We start from the raw sequence: 25767 nt of genomic DNA on the forward strand, positions 1-25767 counted from the left end.
ACTTCTTATTTTTTTAACTTGTGGTTGATTATTTTCTAGTTTGAGTGGGCAGTAGCTGGTGGCTTTACTTTAACTTTTGGTAAAGGTACCAAGATGCTTGGATAGCTGCTTGATCACTCTCTCTGTGTGTCTGATTCAAAGCCCACTGAGATCAGTGAGTCTTTCCACTGATTTCAGTGGGCATTGGTTCAGGGTGCAAAGAACTAAATGTTTAAAACCTGGTGTTCCATTTGTGCATATAAAAATCAGAATTTGTGCTCACATATGCATTTTACAAAGTGAATTCTATATTCCAGGCATTTTTGAAGTGAGTACAAATGAGTTGCAAGTTCTGATCAGCATCTTTTCAAAACAGTTTAGGAGCACTTTGCTTCAACATGATAAAACTTGGAATATAGACAGATCCAGAATGGCTTCAAACTTCTGGTATATCTAGTGCTTTAATGCAGTCCTGGAACTCTTCCTTCTTGGTAGATATAATCTCTTTCCCATAATATTTATATACATTTCTTTAGTGTCAAATAACGAGCATCGTGCTTTGTGATAAATGTTTGGCATTATAAATAGAGTACTCTGCAGCACTTTGTTTTGTACATGGAGTGATTTGGCCCAAGTTCATTACCTGCCTCTGGTCCAAGAGAACATAGGCAATGATTAGTTTATGTATTGTTTAGGAAGATGCATGATTAATCCTGAGTAAAGTGACATTAGTTAAGTGGAATTAGGACTAAAAAGGAGGGAAGAGAAGGAGCTAGGACCAGTGGGGATTTAGAGTTAGTGGGGCCCTGTGCTTAGCTTCATTTTTGGCCCTCCCCAATGGGGGGAGCATTCTCTCTTATCTCCCCCCCCCCATTATCTTTTCTTTTTTTTCTGCATTCTCCTGCTGGGGCTCAGGGCTGGGGGTGCAGGATCTGGGAGGGAGTTAGGGTGCAGGAGTGGGCTGGGGGTCTGGGTGGGAGTTATGGTGCGGGAGGGGGCTCAGGGTTGGGGTGCAGGGTCTGGATGGGAGTTAGGGCATGGGAGTGGGCTGGGGCTGGTGGTGCAGGGTTAGGGTGGGAGTTAGGGTGTGGGAGTGGGCTGGGAGTTGTGGCCAGAAGTTAGGGTGTGGGAGGGGGCTCAGGGCTGGGGCAGGGGATTGGGGTGCGGAGCACTTAGCTGGGGCAGCTCCCATTTGGTGCAGGTGCGGGGAGCTCAGGTGGCTCCTTGCGGCCCTGTGCTTGCCCCGCAGGCACCGCCCGCAGCTCCTATTGGCCACGATTCTCGGAGATGCCTCCCCCCCTCCCCCGCACCAGGAACGCAAGGGCTTTAGGGGCTGCAGCCCAGCGCTAAGCGGGCCCTGGAGCCCTGGGCGGCAGCCCCTAAAGCCCTGCCCCCTTTCCGAATCCGGCCCTGCGAGCAGGCGCTGGAGGACTCGGGGGGAGCAGGGGCAGCCGGGGAGAAGCGGGAGTTTCCCTTTCAAAGCCTCGCTTCTCTCCGGCTGGCTGCGCGGCTGCCCTGTGCTACTCCTGAGTCCTCCGGCCGACGTTTGCAGCTCTCCCGCCACCCGCACCTCCCGCCTGCTCCCCTGAGGCTGCGGGTGAGCCTCCCTCCCTGCTCTCCTGCCCGCCACAGCGTCTACCCCCGCAGCCGCCCTCCCGTGGAGCAGCCGCCCTGCACAGGGTGCGCCGGTGCTGAGCTGCCCCAGTGCCCAGCCCTGGGGGAACCGTGCCAGGGCACTGTGTGTTCCATGGTAAATCCGCCCCTGGCTAGGATGGGATGCTACAGCACCATGAACTCTCCTGAAAAACGGTGTAGAGTTGTGTTGCTTAAAACTGCACAGTAAGAAGATGCTCCATGGAGAAGGTAGGTGCACAGCCAGGAGAAAAGTGGGAGGCATCACAGCCTGATGTAGGCATGCAACTGTAACTCACTGCTGAGTGGATGTTAGCAGATCCCCCTCCATGCCTGATTTGTAGGTGGTATGAGTCTGTTACAGCCCCAGCTAGGGAGCTTTAGCTCAAGTTGTAGCTGTTCGTGCTTTTAGTCCTGGACATCTCTGGTTCAATGTGCCGTGTGTTGGTCAAGATGACAGCCATCCCCCAATCATCCTGAGCCAAACCCAATGCAAAATCCTCCTAAGAACTCAAGTCATCGAGGAGATCCTCATGATGAAAGCATACACATTTCATGTCCCGTGCTTAGCCAGCCCTATAGGAACTCGCTGCTATTGTGCTATCTACACCTGTGGAATATGACCAAAGAGACAAAAATCAGATAAAAATAGATCATCGGAGGAAACCAGTAGGACATGCTGCAAACTACAATGAAATGCTGAAGCTGTTGCCTTCAAAAGCAGTCATCAGCATTCAGGGAGTGATAAATAATGAAGAGGACAGGTCAATGACACAGAACAATCTGGATCTCTTGGTAAGCTGGGTGCAAGAAAATGGTATGTTCTTAAATCTGGCTAAATGTAAATGTGTACATCTAGGAACAAAGGATTTAGGCCAGTGATACTCAGACCTTAGTGGTTCAGAAGCCAAATTAGTGGTCACATTACCCAAAAGAGCCACAGCAGTGTAAATTCATTGTTTCATTTTCTCTCTCTCTCTCTCTCTCTTTCATTCTCACAGCAAAATGACTAACCAAGTATTATTATTTTATCAACTACAATTAGTTTACAACATAATAAAAGCACCCTGATTGGTTAATAACTTAGATGGGTTAATAATTAACACACAGGTGTTAGAGAACTTATTCCTTCACTCTCCCACTTCCCTGGTCCTCCTCGCAGGAACAGAGAGCAACAATACGCGAAGTCTGAAGGTGCAAACAATTCAATGTTTATTGGGGTGAACTTCCAGCAAGCTTAAATCCAAGTTCCTTTTTCCTTATTTTCGAATCCCAACTTACTTCCTGTTTGCCCCTAATTTATATAGTAATATTCTTAGCTATACCTTAACCAATCATTCTACTGAAATTTACCTAACCAATCCTAACATATTGTAACATGATTAGCTAACCAATTATATCCCACCACCCTTAATTAGTTTACACCCAGTAAAATTAATTATACAGCAGACAGAAACAATCACAGAACCAGGCAGAGACCATGCCAATAAACAATAGCAAAGGGGGAATTATAATGACAAAACAATACAGAAGTGAGGATTTCACAACTACATCTATAAAGTCTTAAGGGTTTCCCAGCTGTGTCTATTGATAAGTGAGTTCTTACCAGGCAGAAAACTATCAACCTACATTTCCTTTTACATCTTCTAGGCTCTTCCCTTTCTCGGGAGGTGATAGATTGGATCACCTTCCTAACAGCCCCAGATCGACTAGTTTGGAATGTGAGGATGTGACCGTTCGCTTCCCAGGGTATGGCTGCCTCTGCTGCTTAGCCAAAGGCCTTAGCCTAAGAACAGGACCTCAGACTGTCACAGTGAGCGAAGGCCCTTACACAGATTCTTTCTTGTATACCTCTATTACTAGCTAAATGATAAACATAGACCTACATTCTTAGAGTATAGGCCTTTACATGCAGGCCTGAATATCTATATCCTAACAACAGGGTTTTAATATCATGTGCTGCAAAGAGCTGCAGGAGACACATTAAAGAGCTACTAGCAGCTTGCAAGCCTCAGTCTGAGTATCACTGATCTGGGCCATACTTACACAATGGGGGACTCCATTCTGGGTAGCAGCAGCTCTGAGAAAGATCTGGGGGTTGTGGTGACTAATCAGCTGAACATGAGCTCCCACTGCAATGCTGTGGCCAAAAGGTCTAATGCGATCCTTGGATGGTTCAGAAAAGAACTGCAAGAATGATTAAAGTATTAGAAAAATTGCCTTTATAGGGATAGACTCAAGGAGTTCAATCAGATTAGTTTAACAAAGAAAAGGTTAAGGGGTAACCAGATTACAGTATAAAGGTACCTACACAGGGAACAAATATTTATTAATGGGCTCTTCAATCTAGTAGACAAAGTGGTCGGAAGTTGAAGCTGGACAAATTGATTTGAAACAATATGTAAATTTTTAACAGAGAGACTAATTAACCTTTGGAGCAACTTACCCACGGTTGGGGTGGATTGTCCATTGCTGACAATCTTTTATACAAGAGGTCAGTCTAGATCCGTGGTTTTCAACCTGTGGTCCGCAGACCCCTGGGGATCCACAGGTAAGTCTAAGATTTTCAAAAGGGTCGGTGCCTCCAAATGAAAACCACTGGTCTATATCATCACAATGGTCCCTTCTGACCTTGGAAGCTATGACTGTCTATGGGCAACTCATAAGGCTCTGCCATGGGGGAAAGAAACTCCTAATACTATGCAAGTACACAGATCCATTATGAATCCACAACAGTACAACAACACGTAAGCAGCTGATCCCAGAGTTTCCTGGATAACTTTGTGCTGAGTATGCTACCTCTTTTGGTCTGTTACTTACACGTACTCCATTCTATATATGCAGCCAATGACCCTTTTTACCTGTTTGGATATTGCTTTGTATTTTTTCAAGTCACAGCCCTTGATGACTGTGACAAGTTCAGTTTTCTGCACATCCAAGGGTGTGATTTCATTTTGATCTCTATTTGTTTCTGGTCACATGTTTCTAAATAGTTTTGACTGTTACACTTATTTTTCCCCGGCCTGCTTGTGCAAGCAAATGAGATAGAATGCCCCTCCTTCCTTTGTACCCTGAAAAAAGAAATGTGTGAAATGGATCAACCAATGTGTATAAAAACTCAGCATCTTAAATATAATCCTTGATTAGCAAAGTGAGCAGTGGTATGAAGATCTCATAGGCTGACTTGCTTGGTTAATAGATAACCTTTGGGTGAAATACACCATTTAAAATGAGAAAAGAATGACCTGAATATATGGGAGTGTTTTTACACTGATTAGAAGACAGGATTTGTCTGTTTCACTAGCAGCTTTCTGGCTCATTGTTTGGAAGAAATGTCTGTGTTTCTGGATGAGATTCATTCAAAGACAAAAGTGAAATATTTGTGTCCTTCCTGGATAGCACCTTTTGTTACAAGAGTTCAGCTTTGTTGTACCTTTCTGGTTTTCATAGTCTGCTGTTTCAGGACAAGTATGTATGTATCAGTCAAGCTAGAGAGAGGTTCTGGAGCTGCTGGCTTTAAAAGTAATTGGATTCTCTCATACGAATCTCCCACTTCAGATGTATGACTAATCACCCATCAGACTTTATTAATTCAGTTACATTACTTTTAGGGCCTGACCCTGCAATATGATGAGTGCTCTCAATTCAAGCTCTCACCACACTACAGGATGAAGAGGTTTTTTACATACTTAGATCATAGAATATCAGAGTTGGAAGGGACCTCAGGAGGTCATCTAGTCCAACCCCCTGCTCAAAGCAGGACCAATCCCCAATTTTTGCCCCAGATCCCTAAATGGCCCCCTCAAGGATTGAACTCACAACCCTGGGTTTAGCAGGCCAATGCTCAAACCACTGAGCTATCCCTCCCCATAAACCATGTGCCTTTAGTAATCTTAGATCCGAATACCATGAGCCTGATTTCAGGAGGTGCTGAGCTCCCATAGCTTTTCTTGGTCTAAGTTAGCAATGAGACCTCAGCTCAGGTTCAGGCTCTACGTAAAGGGCTATACAGTGTATTCAGTCAAGCTGAAAACTTCCCTGGCTGAAGTAATGCATTTCACCCATTACAGCCTTTTGCTAACTGAACAGTGTATTTAAGATGTTGGGGTTATACACATTTTTGCTGCTCTAATTACAAATTTCTTCTGCTCATCCTTGAATAGATGATATATAATTTGAGGATTAGGTATAAATGGACGGCCCTGAACTGCTCACATAAACTGTTGTGAATCCAATTTTGTGCCATAGGAAGTTTCCCCTAGATTTGCAATTGCGGGTCAGATTTGAATTACTATGGTTATGTCTATCCTGCACACTCCTTACAGCAGCGTGTAGAGTACATACTGTGTATGCCCCTGCAGCCTGGGTCTCAATAGCAGTGTGGACAGTAAGGCGCTACTTAGGCAAGTAGATTAAAGACATGTCAGAGCCTTAAGGTATGTACTAGGTCTGTCAATTAATCACAGTTAACTCATGCGATTAACTAAAAAAAATTAATCACGATTAAAAAAATTAATCGCGATTAATCGCACTTATTACAATAGAACACCAATTGAAATTTATTAAATATTTTGGATGTTTTTCTACATTTTCAGTATTGATTTCAATTACAACACAGAATACAAAGTGTACACTGCTCACTTTATATTATTATTTTTATTACAAATATATGCACTGTAAAAGCGATAAAAGAAATAGTATTTTTCAATTCACCTCATACAAGTACTGCAGTGCAATCTCTTTATCGTGAAAGTGTAACTTACAAATGCATTTTTTTTTGTTACAGAACTGCACTCAAAAACAAAACAGTGTAAAACTTTAGAGCCTACAAGTCCTCTCAGTCCTACTTATTCTGTCAATCGCTAAGACAAGCAAGTTTCTTTACATTGACAGGAGATACTGCTGCCTGCTTCTTGTTTACAATGTCACCTGAAAGTGAGAATGGGTGTTCACATGGCACTTTTGTAGCCAGGGTTGCAAGGTATTTACATGCCACATATGTTAAACATTCATATGCCCCTTCATGCTTTGGCCACCATTTGAGAGGACATGCTTCCATGCTCATGATGCTCATTAAGAAAATAATGTGTCAATTACATTTGTGACTGTACTCCTTGTGGGGAGAATTGTACGTCCCCTGCTCTGTTTTACCCGCATTCTGCATATATTTCATGTTATAGCGGTCTCGGATGATGACCCAGCACATGTTGTTCATTTTAAGAACACTTTCACAGCAGATTTGACAAAACACAAAGAAGATGTGAGATTTCTAAAAATAGCTACAGCACTTGACCCAAGGTTTAACAATCTGAAGTGCCATCCAAAATCTGAGAGGGACGAGATGTGGAGCATGCTTTTAGAAGTCTTAAAAGAACAACACTCTGATGAGGAAACTACAGAAAACAAATCACCAAAAAAGAAAATCAACCTTCTGCTGGTGGCATCTGACTCAGATAATGAAAATGAACATGTGTCAGTCCGCACTGCTTTGGATCGTTATCAAGCAGAACCCATCATCAGCATGGACACATGTCCTCTAGAATGGTGGTTGAAGCATGAAGGGACATATGAATCCTTAGCGCATCTGGCACGTAAATATCTTGCAACGCCAGCTACAACAGTGCTATGCGAACACCTGTTTTCACTTTCAGGTGACATTGTAAACAAGAAGCAAGTAGGACTGAGTGGATTTGCAGGCTCTAAAGTTTTACATTGTTTTATTTTTGAACGCAGTTTTTTTTTTTACATAATTTTACATTTGTAAGTTCAACTTTCATGATAAAGAGATTGCACTACAGTACTTGTCTGAGGTGAATTGAAAAATACAATTTATTTTGTTTTTTACAGTGCAAAAATTTGTAATAAAAAATAAATATGAAGTGAGCACTGTACACTTTGTATTCTGTTATAATTGAAATTAATATCTTTGAAAACATAGTAAACATCAAAAAATATTTAAAATAAATGGTATTCTATTGTTGCTTAACAGCGCGATTAATCTCGCAATTTTTTTAATCGTGCAATTAATCACAATTTTTTAAATTGCTTGACAGCCCTAGTGTATACCCTACACTGCTCTCTGTGTGACCAAGCAGTGCCCTCCATGCCTACATTGCTATTTTTAGCAGTGTAGTGTCCTGCTTCCTCCCCACTGCTGGAGCCTTCCCCTGCCTCAGTGAAAGGCTCTTGCGGCGGGGGAAAGGCTTGTTCATCTCCCCACAATCAGAGCCTTTCCCCACTGCCTCCCCCACCCCCAGAGCCGTTCACTGAAGGGTAGCTATACACCTCAGTGGCGGTGACATGTAGTGTAGACATACCTTAAGTGTCATCGATTTCAGAAAGGTGAAATTCACCCAAAGTCCCTAATTTACCGCTCCCGTGGTGTAGATGGGTTCTGACTGCTAATCCGGCTCAGAGGCTAGAGTAGCAGCCCTAGGGGATAAGGAGGTGCACTGCATTTGGCCATGTGTTGGGTAGATTTTGCAGGCACACATACTAACCCTTGCTTACTCTGGGCCCTGGGCTTTAGGAGTAGAAGCCTTGGGGGCCATTTGGTTACAGGGAGGCACAACAGTGCTAGAGCTCCCCAGGGCTCATGGAAAGTGCTTGTTGATGCGCCCTTTAAACATCTTCTGTATTTTCCACAGTATGCATCCGATGAAGTGAGCTGTAGCTCACGAAAGCTTATGCTCAACTAAAGTGGTTAGTCTCTAAGGTGCCACAAGTCCTCCTTTTCCTTTAAAGGGAGGCAACCTAGGCTCTCACCTGTGCAGTGGGTCAGCTCCATGGGGACATGACTCCCACCTCCTCCCTGCCCTGTTGGGAGAGACTAGACTCTCTCAGGAAGTGTTAGCAGAGGGCATTTCCTGTGCTCAGGAGGGTAAAGGGTATGCCACTGTGGCACATATATTAGGGGGACAAGGCGGGAGGGCCTTCCTGTGGACTTTCCTTGCTTGATCTCACAAAGGAGCCAACCCTTTAGCTGCATTACTTCATTCAGACTGAGTGTATTTCACCCTTACTAATCTTCATACAGGTGAAATACAGGCAATTAAACGTAGTACTTTTTTTCCTAGAATTGCTAGATTTTATTTATTTCCAAGGTAAAACCTATTTAGTAGAATTAATGGAACCCTCCCGCCCATCAGATCTGTAGTTCCATTCGCACAGAATAATTTTGGAATTGTGCTACCTGCAGAGGGCTTAGAATCAAAGTAGTTCACAGCTGTCTCCTGTTTTCTTCTCAAGAGAGCCAGTGGTATTGAAAGCTATCCAAAACCAAAGCAGTGGGTTTCTAGGGCCTATTTCAACTTTTCAGTGAAAGCAGAGATCCTTTTCTCGGTTTAACAAAATGCAAATATTTAAAACAAAAACAGAATGGCAAAGGATTTAATCCATCTTCATCTGATTTTTGCAATGATTACATAATCTGCAAATAACAAAGACAGGCGGATTGATATCCAAAAGATCAACGGATATTTTTATTCTGTGAAAGGAAATATCTGTGGTCATGAAACCATAGGCTATCTCTACTGAATGAGTAAATTATCAGTAAAGATGGAAGAAAATGCAATTTTCATTCCCTTAAATGTTCCCTCTCCACCCATTTTTTACAAAGGTATTTTAATAAAATGCAAAGGTCAATGAGTAAATATATACAGTAGCTCAATCTGCAAATTATGCAAATCAACACCAATCAAATAGGCTATAGAAACCTTATGATCTGTGAAGTATGCAACGGTATTGGCAAAGTGCTATGCAGCAGTTGTTCAGAGCTAGGAATCAGAAATTGAAAAACTCACTTGACAAGCTACTTCCTTAGGGTCAGAGTCTCAGCTCATATAAGACAATGGAACTGTTTCAGTTTATGCCATCTGAAGATCTCTCTTGAACTTTTAAATCTATGTTGGTAACCTCTGAATCAAAAACCATGATCCTCTACTGCCTGAGCTAAAAGACCCAGGTCCCCTGATAGGCAGGGCCGTCCTTACCCATATGCAAAGCACGCAGCTGTGCTGCTCCAGCCCCTGTTCCTGCTCCGCCCTGCCCCTTCCCCGCCCCCACTCCCCTGAGCTCGGCAGCTGGCCTGGGCCTGCACTCACCAGCGGCGGGAGTGCAGCAGCCCGGCCTCAGCCGCACCGCTTGTGAGTGCTGAGGGTGGTTCCCCCCTCCCCCCGCAGAGGCCTGGGGCCCGTCCCCCGCTCCCCCCCATGGGGGTGCTGCATAGGGCCCCAGAGTTGCTAGGGACAGCCCTGCTGATAGGGTACGTTTACACGCTATTCAAGGGTGTGATTTGCAGCTCAGGTAGGCACAATTTGCTAGCTTTAATCTACCTAGCATGCTAAAAATGGCAGTAAAGATATGGCTGGGCAGGCTTCGGCGTGGCCCATACAAGCCCGCCTGGTCCCCTGGGTACACGTACCCATGTTGCTAGGCTGCATTGAAGCCTGTGCAGCCATATCTTCATGTCTATTTTCTGTCATGCTCACTAGATTAAAGCTAGCATGAGTGTGCCTACTGGAGTTACAGTCACACCTTCACTTGCAATGTAGCTGTACCCTCATTTCCTACCCAGTAGCAAGTTCATAAACCTGTCTGTGGGTGGCTGAGCCATTAGAGCAGGGGTTCTTGCAACAAATTTTTTGGTGGCCTCAGTGTGTGGCCACCAACTCTTCCTGGCGGCTGCACTGACTCTTTTTTCCCTAAAATTATTTTTTTCTCCTAAAGTGAATTAAGTAATATGCACATATATACATCCAAATCATTGTAATTTATTTATGTAAGGTTTGGGATTTTTTTTGCAGACTCAATAATAAAAATCATGCATAGTTATTTCTATTCTTTACTGAACCTAACAGAATAGAAACACAAATAAGGTGAACTGGAGTACTTGAGGCACCTTAGAGACGAACAGATTTATTTGAGCATAAGCTTTCGTAGGCTACAGCTCACTTCATCGGATGCATACTGTGGAAAATACAGGAGGATGATTTTATATTATATATGATTTTACAGAAAACATGAAACAATGGGTGTTATCATACACACTATAACGAGAGTGATCAGTTAAGGTGAGCTATTACCAGCAGGAGAGAAAAAAAACCTTTTGTAGTGATAATCAAGATGGACCATTTCCAGCAGTTGACAAGAACATGTGAGGAACAGTGGGGGTGAGGGGGAATAAACATGGGGAAATAGTTTTACTTTGTGTAATGACACATCCACTCCCAGCCTTTATTCAAGTCTAATTTAATAGTGTCTAGTTTGCAAATTAATTCCAATTCAGCAGTCTCTCTTCACAAATAAGGTGCTTTGCACATTCTTGTCTTTTTTATTATTGTTTGGTAAAAGTGGTTGTCTGTGTAACAACTATGAAGTAAATTTTAAAATGCTTTGACATAATAGAAGTCAAAATAATAATAAAAAACATATCTAGGTGGCTTGGGTCTGGGGAGTGGAGTGGAGGGGAGGGGAGACACAACTGCAGCTGGCCCAGAGCTCCTCTGGACGAGGGCGGGGGTGCTCCGGGCTTCGACCAGCCCAGGGCTCCTCTGGGCAGGTGTGAGAGCCAAGATTTCACCCCAAGTTTCAACCCAAGCTTTATGAACAGTTTTATGGACAAACTACAAATTTTTAAAATGGAAATACATATCCTATTTAAAGAGCTTCAAAACTGTAGGTTATTTAAAATAAACTGTTTAGTCCACTCTACCCTGTTAGTCATTTTTGATGGCACAACGGAGAGCCACTGGCACAGTGGTGACACAGCATAGTTTCATACTTGCCTCGTTTCATAATACCACAAACCATTATTCCATTTCATTTAATATCTGTGGCTGTGCTTTTACTTTATTGCATAGGACACATGATTTCGGTTGCCATTACATTATATATCTGAGCCTCCAGTCTTGCAAGCCCTAACACATGGGAGGCAGATCCTCAGCTGGTGTGTTGTAACTCCACTGAAGTCAACAGAACTAAGTCAGTTTACCCCGATGATCTGCCAGTGTTTACCTTTAAGCATGCGAGAGTCCCATTGACTTCAATGGAATTGTTCATGTGTTTTAAACCTGTGAGAGAGTGTTTGTAGGCTCAGGGTCTATCTGCTCTTGATTGAGATGAGATCAATTTAGAAAAGATTTCTTAAAATATTTTCGACAAAGTACTCTTCAACTTATTTTCCTCTTTGAAAGGTAAGTATTTCCTGGCCAAATGTACAATAATGCCCATATTTACAGGAAAAGAATCCAAACCCCTTAGCTAATACAAAGGAAAACCTGCACTCCAAATTCTGTAATCATTTTTTAAGGCAGTACAGATTTTTCTTTAACTTGCTTGACACTGAGCTATTTTCCATTAACGTTAATGGGCTTGAAATTGTTGGTCTTTGATCTGTTTTGCAGAAGTGCGTCATGGTGTTCAGCCTTTTAAATTAGTGATGCACAGTAATCATAAAATAGTTGATAAGATGTGACATTTTAATCATGCTTTACAGATCCCACTAAAAACAGTCAGGAGTTGTCAGCATTTTTCATCTTGCATACTTTTAAGTTGTATGTCTTATTCCTAACTGTGATTGCTCTAATTATTATTGTTATTATTTGTATTGTGTTGGAAGAAATAATGTTATGCCTTGTGAACAAAAGACACTTTTCATTTAAGATGACTAGAATACAGTAGCTTTAAGATCTGTCCACTATAAAAACAAAGTAGCTGTATTAATGGTTACTGTGTGTAAATTCTGATGCAGAGGATTCTGTGTTTCTGGATGATGAGAAGGAAAGGGAAGAGTATGTCCTGAATGACCTTGGTGTTGTTTTCCATGGAGACATCAACAGTATAAAATCCAGAAGCTGGAATTATGGTCAGGTGAGCCCTTTAGAATTTCTCTGGCTGGCCCAAGTAGTACTCTGCAAGTTAGTTTAATTGATACCAGATTGTAGGCTCTTGAGTGCATTATCACTCTCTTTCTGAGAAACACAGTGGGCATCATTTTAATATTGCATGAAGTGGGTATATACCTAATCCAGACAAGTAATTTCTTATCTAATATTTAAAGGGCTAGTTTTAGGGGTATATTTCAGATATTGAGAGGCTGTCCATTGAGAGTTAAAGTCATCAGCTGACAGTTCTGAAATGCACCAGTATATCTTCTGCTGCATTATTGCCTCTCCAGGATCAAACCAGTTGACTCAAGAGAAAAGGGGGACAATGATTTTAAGCATTTATTTTTAAAAAAATTAAATAGCCCTCAAATGTTGTATAATACAATGCCGGGCATAGTTTGTACCTTTTTCTCTTCTTCTCTTTAGTTCTAGCAGCTCAATGGAAATAAGTATCCTCTTCTCACACATTATCCTGGCACAGGCTGTGAGGGTTCTTAAAACTTTTTCTGTTATAAAATTTGTTGGATTTTTTAAAATAGTTCTGGATTATGGAACTTTCCTAACGTAAACACTGATTTCCCTGTGAGAAGTTGCGTGGGTTGATTTTTCTCCTCTTCCCCTCGCTCCTCTCAAACGCTTGGCTGTTTATCCACGGATATGTTGGTTGTTCCATGTACCTGTGTCATGTACTTTCATTTTTTCATTTAAACCCGGAGGCCACAACTTTCTCCACTGTTGTGTACCATTTGCTGTCCTTTTCCTTTAGTGAAACACAGGTGGAACTTGGGTGAAAGTGATTTCGATCATTGAAGTTCTACAGGCGGAATAAGCTACTTAAGGCAATGGAAATCAGGTCTGGAAAGTGTACTGATGGGCTCCTAATTTTCAACCAAATGAAGTGTACTATGTTTCTTAACTTTCACAATTGACTCTCATTTGGGTATTGCCCAATATTCGGTCACTTTGAAAAATGTTGTTTTCTAAATTTGTGGTTTAATTGAGGAATCATGGATTTTAGAAACGAAGAACATGGGTGGGAGTGAATTACAGTGCAGGCAGGCACCATGCACAGATAGGACCATAGGGGGGTGTTGGGAAGAAATGAGGCCATATTTGCAGTATTGGTGGTTTGGTTTGTATATAGAGAATAGTGATATTTTATATCCTACAAGCATGTTTCAAACACTGCTCATTTGGATATTTTGCTCAAACTGAAAGTTTTAAAATGGGAGGTGAAGTTCCAAAACAGGATCACTAGGTGCTGGGGAGATTGTGGCTGCCATTTTAGAAATGGGTAGCACCATTTGGGAAAGTAAGAGAGTGGGTGGGGGCAGGAAAAGCGGAACCAGGAAGAACAATAGAGGGAATCAGCCACTGGGAATAAAAGAGTATGGGGAAACAATTGTACCCTTCATCATGATACCGATTTCCGCCCTGTATTGAGTAAATTGCTAGTCACTCAGAAAAGCCCAACCCACAGGGAATATGGGGAAAATCAAGGTTCGGAAGAGATCTGGGCAGAAAGGGTACTATGCCCAGAAAACTAGGCAGCTCAGATTTACAGTGATTTTCATGCTTTTTGCAATAAAGTTATGAACGGGTCCTCAAATTTGTCTACATACAAAGTTGCACCAGCTTAATTTAAGGCGTGATTTTTAAAAAATATATGGATTTAGTTTAACTGGCACAACAGGCCTATAGACAGTCTTATCTTGGTTTAAACCAGCTTTTATTTCAGTTTAGCATATGTCAATTAGAAACAAGTTTAACTGAAACTGAAATAAGAGGGTCCGCACAGGGGTTTGCCCTGGTTTAACTAAACCAGTGCAAATCTGTGTGTAGACAAGATCTCTGCGTCTGTCTATTCTTCCCCAGCTTTGTTTTCATGTAGCAGTTGCATTCCTTGCAGCCGTTTCTCCAAACTGCTCTGCCAAAACAGCTCAGTCTTGAATCCAGCTTTTAATTATTTTTGTCCTTGGCTGTCTCGAGCAGAGAGTGACTGCTTTATGCTGTATGGGCCAAATTCAGCAGTATTCTCTGGATACTTGGCACTGCTATGGCAATGCAAAAGCAGCCATTCACTTCCCACATTTTGGAGATCTTCAGATTTTGTGTTTTGCTTCAGGTCCATCTCTTGCTAGACAGCAGTTGAATGCAAGACTTGAAGACATGACATTGAGTTTGATGTAGTTTTTGCAAAATAACTGGCATAGAAGGTGGAGAAGTATAGGTCTAGCCTGGTTTATGGCTGCTTTGAGGTGCTCTAGTGATGCAAAGCCACCAGAGTATACTGGTGGCCATTTATCCCTTCTCTTGTCCGTTTAACCCAGTGTGGTAAACCCAGGACAAACAGCTACAAAAGGGGGGTAGTAATTAGTCCCAGTGAATTAAAAGGCCCCTCCCTATCCACTGAGGAGAGAGAACCACAGGGCAATAAGGTTCAGCTGGAAAAGGGGTTGCTAGAGAACCAATTAGGTTCAGCTGACTCCAACTACTTGGGACCTTTTTAAACCCTCCCCTGGGTGGTAGGAGGGAGAGAGTGAGGGAGTGAGAAGAGCAGGGAAGTTGCTAGTAGGCTGTTTGCAGTAAGACACCAGACCTTCCCAGTAGGGAGGCTGCACTCGCTCCCCAGAAGGGAAGGAAAACAAGCACAAGGACTGACTGAGGAGAGGAGAGGAGTAGCAGGACCCTGTGCCATCTATAAGGATTTGCCTTGCCCCAAACCTGAGTCTCCAAGGCTAAAAAGGACTGAGCCTACTGAGGCAAACAAGGTATTTTGCCACACGAGTTATTTCGCAAACACTTACTATTGTTGTTTGCAGTATTGTAGCCACATTGGTCCCAGGATAATAGACAAGATCAATAGAAGTTGGTCCAATAAAAGATAATACCTCACCCACCTTGTCTCTCTAAATGCATACAATGTCAATTCATAGATTTTTAAGGCCGGGGGGGCCTTACCACCATGATGACAGCAATTCCTGTGTTTCTCTCACTCTCTCTCTCTGCCAGTGAGATTGAGATGGCAAGGGTTTAATGCAGAATATACTTTACTGCATCAAGTGATGACTAGATGCAAATAAAACAGATTTTTGACTTTGGTGAAAGTGACATGTCCTTAGCTCAAGCCACAAGCAGAGTGAGTTGTAGCAGACAGGGCTGGTGCCAGCAGATGTGAGCCAGAGGATTTACGTTCTCCGTTGTGAGGATGCTGTTTAGAAAGGGGTGTCTTTAGAGAGCTATCCTTTGTCCAGGATTATTTCCAATACACACCAATAAGATTATTCAATTGATCTCCAGTGCAAACACTCCGTGGATGATATGACTCTGGCATTAGCTCCTTGGGTGGGGAAATGCTGACCTCCCCTGAACTCAGTTTTGCACTCTAAGATTATAACTGATTATTTAATAATGAGTTTCTGTTAAATGCCAAAGAAACTAAATCAGTGCAATTGTGGTTAGTAGAGCCCAGAAGTTGAATGATGATAAATGTACACTGACTTTCTTGGTTGATATTGCATTAGAGAGTGCAACAATATATCAGTACCTTAGATAGGTACTGACATAATCCATTCAGTTTTTCTATTTTAGATCAATTAGAAAACAAAACCTTTATAGCATATTTGTTTTTTTTTTTAAGAAATGGATGCATACTGTGTATAGCACCTTCCCATTGCTCGTATGGAATTAAATGAGTGAGGAAGAGCTTTGTAGTTCATACATTTTGATGTATGTCACAGCCTGCAATAGAAATATAACGTTGTTATATGCATTTTCAGTGAATACAGAAGATGAGCATTTTATTGATGTGCATTTCTCTGTCTCCTTTCCTCTTCCAGGGGACAGTGGTATTTTCTGCTGCTATCCAATTTCTCCTAAGCAAATTGAACTACACCACAGGGCAAGTTATTTGATGATGGATTCTGGTCTATGTAGGCACCTCTGCTCCCTATTCATTCCTGTGCTTGTTATTACTGGATTTCAGAAGTGGGAGTCTTTAGACTGTTTTTAAAGAAGACCGCTTTAGGTCACTTGTCATTTTCTTAGTCCAAACCGCATAGGCCAGAACTAATCAATATAATGTACCCAATAGCTAGTTAATTTTAAACACAGGTCCAAGCATATTACTTTTTAAAGTATGGAGACTTTGCCCTAACCTTGGTAAAGCATTCATTGTTCAGCTTTGGGCACTGCAATGGCTATGTCAGAAAGGTCCTCGTAATCAACAGGTCTAGGACCTATGAAGGACACACAGTTCTCTTTGAATAGATCAGCATTCTTCTTGTTGTTATTAGAACTTCCTATTATATTCTTGATAGCCATTTAAAATGTTATGTAATGTAAGATTGACTTTGTTGCCATAACCTTTAGATGTCTAGATCAGAACGGACTTGAAAGCAAGACTACATTTTCTCACGATGGAACACTTCTTACTCAATGTGGATAATTAGTAAACAAAAAAACCAACAACCCTGTATATCTAAACACTGAACTAAAACATGACCTTGATCAGTTTATTGTAGGGGAAAAGAATATTGGCTTTCTATTTGCTTTCTAGAATAAAAACTGAACCAGCCTTTTTTCTTTTTTTCTCTTTCCTTTTATTTAGTTTGAAGAGGGCATTCTGGACGCTTGCCTACACTTGATGGATAGAGCAAAACTAGATCTCTCTGGGCGGGGAGACCCAGTCAAAATCAGTCGCGTTGGATCTGCAGTGGTATGCAACAAAGATAAAGACCTGGAATATATTGGAAATGACATGTTTTTATTTATTTAATTTTTTATATCTATTTTGAAAGCTGATCTTGAATGACCACTTGAATAGGTGGAATCTCACTTTCTTGTTCCACTGCACTGACCTAAGATCAGATCTCTCTTATTCTATACACACGCATGCTGAGTTCTAGAGACCACCATTAATAATGTCTCACTCCAGGAGGGATGATATCTTAGTGTCCACCCGTCATCTGTGTCTGACACTAGGACCACACTGATAGACGTGCCACTTTCAGACATTGCACTTCTTGATGTGATGGCACTCCACCTGACACCATGCCAGTATCTAGCAGGTCAAATAATTGATAACGTCCATCTTCCCAGAGCAGGGAAGACAATATGGTGGTTAGACTGGGAGTCAGGAGGCCTGGATGTTAATTCCCACTATGACCTGGCTTTGGTGTTTGGCCTCTGGAAAGTCACTTCACTGTGCCTCAGTTTCTTCATTTGTAAAATGGGGATGATAATTATTTGTTGTAATTAGATTGATCAGGGCTACCAGCAGTGCAAGGTACCCCAAAGGGTGAGAATCATGACCCTGGACCTCCTTCACCATCCAGTAGACCCGAGCCTGTAGGTGGTGGAGCACGCACTCCACCCTGATACAGGATGGAATAGCCCCTGTTAAGGCATGCATGCCCAATGCTTCTCAGGAGTCCTGCTTGTGCAGGTTGACTCTGCAGTGTCCCTCTTTCCCCTTTCCACCCCCAGCCATTTTCCCCCGGGGTGCTTCTTAACAGCCACAGTGTAGCCTTTTAATGACTGGCTATAGCACAGATTAAAGATCAAAATACTGCACTGTCCTTGAAATGTGCCTCTTCCAGTATGTCTCCCATGACAGCGAGCTGGATACAACCCCTCACCCTTTGGTTTTGTCACTGAATACTTACCTTGTTTCATCCCGGGGTTCACAGGATTTTCTAATTAGAAAACAGTAGCTAGTCCAACCAAAAGCTTTTAAATGAAAATTGTGATTTATTTGGCAAGAGTGTAGTTGCTGTGCATTAACATAATTGAATGGTATATGGTGAATGAGGTTTTTCACACAGCCTCAACTGATTTGGTTCAGATTGCTACTAACTAGGAAATGTATTGCTCATTGACTATCAATTTAGTCATTAATCAGCAAATTGCATGTATAGTCTTACCTGGAGAAAACTTACACAGCAAAATCTTTCTTGTTTTCGTGTGTGCTAGATGCATGCTATTAGATTCAGCTCTAAAAATAACAGTGGACCCATTTCTTCTCTCACACCAATATAAGTCAGGAATAATTGTACTGCAGTCACTGGATTTACACTGGAGTATAAGTGAGAGGCGAATCATGCCCAATATTTCTCAGTAGGATTCAGGGTCACTTAATAGGCTATATTCACTTTCCAGTGAGCATGCTTATTAATAGTGAACCATTGAAAACTGCCAGTGTATGTATGTTGCATTTTGACTTGACTTCACCTTCCCCCCACTTTCTGGCAAAGAATCAGGTGTCTTCGACTTGATTGCTCCTCCTCCCCCTGCTTGAGGATGGTACATCCCCAGGTCCTGCTTCAAGTGTGACACTTCCATGGAGTGTTAAACTACCAGTAGAAAATACACTTCATTTAAATGAATAGTCCATGACAAACAAATGACAGCTTAGGATGTCTGTCTCAAAACAGTTCCACCAAATTAATCATTTGGTGACATGATTGAAACTTTGTCATTTGGTTCAATGACATTGGACTTGAGCATTTGACCACCAGTGGGATTTTTCAAAAGAGCCTAAACAGGTTAGGCACCTAACTCCCATTGATTTCAGTGGCACCTAAATGCCTTTGAAAAACTGACCCCCAAGTGACTAAAAGATCTAGGTATTTGGCCAAGTAGTTTAAAGTAGAGAACTAGAAACCAGGAATTCTGAGTCTTAATCCCAGCTCAGAGTGATTTAGTGTGTTACCTTGGGCAAGTCAATTATCCTTTCTGTTCTTCTGAAGATGATAAAAAATTTTGAAATTCTTGGATGATAAGAAAAGCACCTCATCTGAAGAAACAACATAATGTGGGAGATGGTTACAACATTTCTAATACACAGCATAACCTCTCTCCCCCAAAAAGTATTTGTACAAAGGTTGTATAGAAGAGACTGTATAACTTTTTTTTTTACATGTTTATATCTTTTAAATTATTTTATCCATTGTCCTGTGCCACAATGTCCTCATAGCAGGGCACTACCAAAATCCAATGATCTACTTCTTTGTTAACAATGGGAAATGTTTTGGAAACAACTTACATGGTATTCCTAAATTGTAAGGGAAAGAGGCCATTTTGATCATCTAGACTGACCTGCATAACACTGGCTGGAGGACTTCCCTGAATTAATTCCTATTTGAACTAGAGCATATCTTTTAGAAAACCATACAATCTTGATGTACAAATGTTCAGTGATGGAGAATCCTCCATAGAACCTTGGTAAGTTGTTCCAGTGGTTAATTACCCTCACTGCTAAAAAATGTAAAACTTATTTCCGGTCTGAATTTGTCTAGCTGCAACTTCCAACCATTGCATCTAGTTCTACCCTTGTCAATTTTTTGACATACTTTACACAAATCTTAACATATAGATTTATAGAATTTCTTTTTTTGTTAGATCAATGCTAAAGATGATGAGGGAGTGGTTGCTGGCAGTTGGGACAATATTTATGCTTATGGAGTAGTACCGTCAGCCTGGACTGGAAGTGTAGACATCCTGTTGGAATATCATAGCTCTGGTATGCCAGTGCGGTACGGTCAGTGCTGGGTCTTTGCTGGAGTCTTCAATACTTGTAAGTATTTTAAAAAGTGGTATCTTTGTCTAGTGCAGATAGTTTTAGAACTAAGATACTTCTTGAACTACAATGTTCAAGAATAAATAGTAGGGGGTTTTGCCATTACATGGCTAAAACAAACATGCTTTGAACATGCTTGTATGCTTTCAACTTTTGCTTCTCTTTTACGAGAATCTTCTAGCTATTTAAAGTCTGTCTTTTGCATCTAAAATGGCTGGTAAAATTTGTTTAGTGATGTGTGGGTAATGGGGGCATGATGGGCATTGGGACAGGTGGAGACTTTGTAAACGTAATAGTCATTGTTTTCCTCTGGAACTCTGAGATGGAAATCATGAATGAGTGATCTCAGTCTAAACCCACTGTGAGCAACTGACCGTATCACAAAGCCATTGCGCTGTATGGCACAACTGACAGTCTCTCTTGGCTCAAGAAAGTTTAATTACTGGAGTACCAAGGATTCTTCTTGGCAAGACCGAGGTGCATTGGCACAGCACCTGTAATATCCTGTGTAACTTGCACTGTTAACACACTTCCTTGGCGTTTTTGAGCCAGCCCTGTGGAGGAAAATACTGGTTTGGTGTATCATGTATCTGGTGCACCAAGAGGTTAAACTAAACAATCAGATCAGAGTTTCAGTGTTGCATAAAAGCAGAGAGGTTCTAAGTTTCATATCCCAGTGAGGGAAAGCAATGCTTGTACGGTCATAACTTTCACTGTCAAGTGAAACTGTAGGAGCATCATACCAAATAATCACTCAACACCGGTTTCAAACTATTAGTCACTAGAGGCCAAGAAAGACATATGCACTGTGAGATAATGTGAATACTCTGCCCATCCCAAGATCTTGGAGTACAGAGTGTTTTCCGTAATTGGGTCCAGGAGGATTATGCCGGTGTACGGGATCCCCTATAGGCTCAAAGCCAGCATAGCAGCTCCTATACCAACGTCCCTGCTACCAGTGTAAGGGGCTTGGCTGGAGTATAAAGGGTATAGCTTGGGTTTCTCTAAACCCCACTGATCCCAACTTCTTTGTTGGCTCACTAAGATGACTGCCAGCCTGGTGACAGAGTGGCACACAGCCCAGGTTCAGGGGACCATAAAGGACATCTTTGCAACCTCTGAGCATAAACTCTCTGGCCAAAACCAAGGGTCTGGGACTCCATGTTTAAGTTGTTAAGAAGAAATTAAATAAACAAAATAACCCAATGAAACCTTCTCACTTTTTCTTTGATGTTGTATCCATGACCTATACAGGCACATCAGTTTTCTTTGCAGTGTATTCTTATATCAGTGATGTTACCCGTACTGGCAGATCTGGAAGTTGCATGATTCATGCACTGAGCAATCAGTTAAGATTATGCCTCATTATCTGTTTCTGTTCCATACCTTTTTGCACCTAATAAGACAAGGAAAAACATGGGCCAGACGCTTACCTGCTGTAAATCAGTGTAGTTCTATTGACTTTGGGAGCGATGCTAATTTACATCAACTAGGACTTGGCCCTCCCCAAAGTGTCTGCTGCTGAACAATCTAGGAATATGTGGATTTCTGGAGTGGGTTGATTCCTGTTTGGGAGCAAAAGTAGAGCCAATATACTGTGATTATAGTCAATTCCCCATGGAATTTCAATGACCAGCTGTTTGCAAGTAGTGGTAATCTTAAACAAAGACAGTCAAAGTTTGAGCATTGGCCTGCTAAACCCAGGGTTGTGAGTTCAATCCTTGAGGGGGCCATTTAGGGATTTGGGGCAAAAATTGGGGATTGGTCCTGCTTTGAGCAGGGGGTTGGACTAGATGACCTCCTGAGGTCCCTTCCAGTCCTGATATTCTATGATTCAGAGACCATTCTGCTCTGAGAGCTCCAGCTAATTGCTGGAGGAAGACCTGAAAAGTTTTTGAAAATATTTTTTCCCTTTTGATTTTTGCAGTAGAAATTCAGGTCCTGTCTAGCATGCAAGATTGTATGGCCTTGTTAACAGTCAGTTGTTTCTTAAAATTTCTCAGCATTGTACTGCCCCTGGTACAGCTCTAAAAGTAGTAGCCATGGTGGGGTCTCTAGTATAGACAAAAATGTGTGATATAGCCCTGATCATAGCACGAATAGCCAGTGGAGAATTAAGCCTCTTAAACTGCGAGGGTTGCCAATCTTCCACCTTTGACAAGCACAAAATTCGCTATTCCTGCTCACTGACTCCCCAAACAAAAGTAAAAATTCTGTTTTATAAAGTGCAGCAGCCAGAAAGCTAGACCCAAAACAATGAAATTCTATTATTATGGAATGGTTCTGACAAGAAAGATACGTCCAAAACCTCCATTTCTGAATATTGAGGTGTGTGTGTGTGTGTGTATCTTTAGTTTAGATATACGTCTCTTCATCGGAAACACGCACACTGTACCAAATACCTTACTTATATCAGGACTAGCAGGACTCCAATACAACCCTATCTTCTACATGCTACGAGTATTGTGATCATGCCACTGCTGGTAGGTACCACCAGTCATTTGAAATTCCTATAGCCATTAGATGATGCTTTTTGCCCGCTCACCCTCCCACCTCTGTCCTGCAGTACACCAAAAACCTCCTCCATTGCAGACATACCGTTATACACAGCGGGCCAAATTTTGCCGTCTGAACCACAGGTGCACAGCTCCCATTGGGACTGATTCATTTCTGCATTCCTCTAGCTCAGTGGTTCCCAAACAGGGGGTTCTCGGGGAAAAAAATTCCCTAATGGCAGACAGAGCTGTCCTTAGGGACCCTGGGTAGTACGGGGCCATAAGCCTTTAGCACCTGGACTTCCAAGAGCTAAGCAGGTCAAAGCAAGCATATTTATCCCACTGAGGAGATTTAAACTTCAAGACTCCTTATAAGAAATGGAAAGGGAGGTAGATTTTTTTTTGCTGTTTTTAAAATTAAATAGGCAGCTAGTATTGTTTTTAAAATTATTATGAAGAACAAGTTTAAGCTTTGTTGTAATGTGTGTTCTTTGCCTGGACTGCTCAAGACATGAATGCTTGTGTAGGAGGAACTCTTTGAGTTGGCTTCTTAAATACCTTTATGCTGTTTCACATCTGATACTCCTTGATGAAAGCCTTGTCTTATAACAGGCTTATTCAAAGTGATACAAGCTATGAAAGTGAGATCTTGGAAGAGTGTTGCCGTTTTCATAATGTAATAAAAATACTGTAATGATGATAAATAATAGTGTGTAATAAACATGTCATAAAAACAAATTTCATATTTCCAAGATCATTGCTTTTATAATTTATACTTGGGTCAAGGAGAAAATCCCTGGAAATATTCATTTTTAGCAGGGGGTCTGCAAGACTTGACATTTTAATGAAAGGGGTTCACAGGTTGTTAAAGTTTGGGAACCACTGGTCTAGCTATACCCTATTTATAAAACTGAAGTAATGCAGTGTAGATTCAGGGCCACCTGTAGTCAATAGGAGACACATGTGCATCTTAGGGCAGAATCTGTCAAGGTAGGCCTACTAACATACCAAGTGCAGTTAGAGATCTAGCATTCATTGTTGTTACGAAGCCAGATGACAAACAAAAAAAATTGATGATTAGCAAGTTATAACGCTGGGCAGTGGCATATCTAGCATATAGCTGCTTACATGAAAAGGAGCCACTGCGAATGAGCGTCAAGATGACAGTGAATAGGGGGATGGCTAATTCAGCTAAAATAATTGCTTTGAGTTTTGAGTTATTTGAAGCTTGTAACATTTTATGACTGCAACTGCAACCAATCCAGTTTTCCAAGATTACCATACTGATTCAAGACAATCATCTGTTTTAAAATGCTAAAACATTCTGGAGAAAAGTAAACTAAGTCATTGATCTTAAAATAGCCAGATGAATTATTTCCAATGAGCCCCAAAGGCGCTCATGTGCTGGAAGTCTGGGAAGGCATTGGAATGAAATTTAATCTATAGGTATGTATGAGATCCATGCATCCAGGTAATTTGTCATCAAACAATTTAAAACATATGTGTGGTGTTGCTCTTTATTGAAAGTCACAGTAGTGACGTTAGCCTACATAGCACCATAGAGGGCAGTCCAAACTTTTCCACTGAAATTGTTTTGTGACAGTAAATTGGGTTTTCAACCCCTTCCCCTCCCCAAAACAGTATCTGCCTCCTGTGGAAACATTTGGCTTTTCATCAAAAAAATTAAGAACAAAAAAGCTCGTCTGAAAATCGAAATATTCAATTCAAAAATGCTGCCGCCGTGTCTCATGGAAGTTGTTGTTCAGATGCCTCAGACCCCCTCCCGCCCCCAATTCTTCTCTGAGAGCTGCGCGTCCCTAGTTGGACTCCCATCTCCTGTGCTATACCATGGCCATGGGACTCCCATGATGCACTGTACCAGCTGAACAAGAGCGTTAACCTGACTACATCTTAGCTTTCCCATCCGTAAAAACAGAGATAACAATTACATGCTTCACTGAGATGTTCTAGGATTGAATGCATTTTTTTAATTCACTGTGAGATCATCTAATAAAAGGTGATTACAGAAGTTCAAAGTATTATTAGTGAGCGATTGGTACAAAATATGTAATGTGCTTTGTTTAAATTCTCTAACCCTGACACTTGTAAATAATTCAGTTTTCTTTCTCAATATCGATTTCTGTTATATTTTTTGGATTCTCTAGGTTCCTCCAAATGTAACATTGGAAAATTCCAACTAAACTTAAAGAAACCTTCTAACAGTGGCCCTTCTAATAAAGTCTTCCATTCACTTCAAAGCTTATCACTGCTGGAAGGACCAGTGTTTACCCTCTATTGTGTCTTAGTTTTTTGGGAAGCCTAACTGTTACTTTTTTTCATGTGCTAAAGGCAGACTATGTGTGGGGAGCGGCTGGAGGGGATGGGGGTTGTTTTACAAATGGAAAGCATTGAAAGAATAAAGGCCCAGGTTATCTTTCCATCCTCCCACCCTGCTTCCACCTGAAGTATACCTATAATCTCCTCCAATCTATCTACCCATTCTATCTACTCATCCTCTTGCCAATATATTATCATATTGCCTCAAATCATCCTTTTCATTTCCTTTCTCTTTCCACTCCAGTTCTGAGGTGCATAGGGATACCTGGAAGAATTGTTACCAATTATTCCTCTGCCCATGATAACAATGCCAATTTACAACTGGATGTCTTTGTAGATGAAGAAGGGAAAATGGACTCCAAACTCACAAAAGACTCGATCTGGTGAGCTGTCCCAGCAAACCTATCATCTCTGTGCACATAAAACATGACAGATGATCAAGGTTTCGTATGTCTCTGCTATTCTATTTAAAGAATACTGCTAGATTATCGAAAGACGTAGTTGCAAACTGTGGAATAAAAGCTAGTTAATAAATAGGGCAAGGAATGTAAACTGTTCAACATGGAAAAAGGCAAGGGATCAGTTCAAGAGTCAGCGTTCAATATACCACGCATATAAGCAACTTGGAAGAAAGGGTGAATACCTAAGTGGCAATAATTGCTGAACTCTAGAAAACCTAACAGAGGGCCCAATCTTGCTAGGTGTTGGGTATCTCCAATTTTGCTTGGAGGATTTCATAGCTTGGATTTAATTCCTGATCTAATGTCCATTGAAGTCATGGGAAATTTTCTGTTGCTTTTGATAGTTTCCTATTTGCATGTTTTATTTAAATTTGGTACCTGCATCCAGAGCTGCAGAT

The 25767-nt window shown here is 41.6% G+C and overlaps 1 protein-coding gene across 2 annotated transcripts in view; it reads left to right on the forward strand.

Annotated features, from left to right (window-relative positions):
- Positions 1-25767, forward strand: part of F13A1 (coagulation factor XIII A chain) — an 88780-nt gene that overhangs the window by 33438 nt on the left and 29575 nt on the right. For both annotated transcript variants that reach the window (XM_084620958.1, XM_084620959.1), the window contains exons 5-8: positions 12362-12480; positions 17107-17214; positions 19899-20073; positions 25153-25291. In XM_084620958.1, coding sequence (XP_084477084.1) covers positions 12362-12480; positions 17107-17214; positions 19899-20073; positions 25153-25291 — 541 coding nt within the window. The remainder of the gene's footprint in view (positions 1-12361; positions 12481-17106; positions 17215-19898; positions 20074-25152; positions 25292-25767) is intronic.

Source organism: Lepidochelys olivacea (genome assembly GCF_965140295.1).
Source record: "Lepidochelys olivacea isolate rLepOli2 genome assembly, chromosome: 2".
In the NCBI taxonomy this organism is placed as follows: Eukaryota; Metazoa; Chordata; order Testudines; family Cheloniidae; genus Lepidochelys; species Lepidochelys olivacea.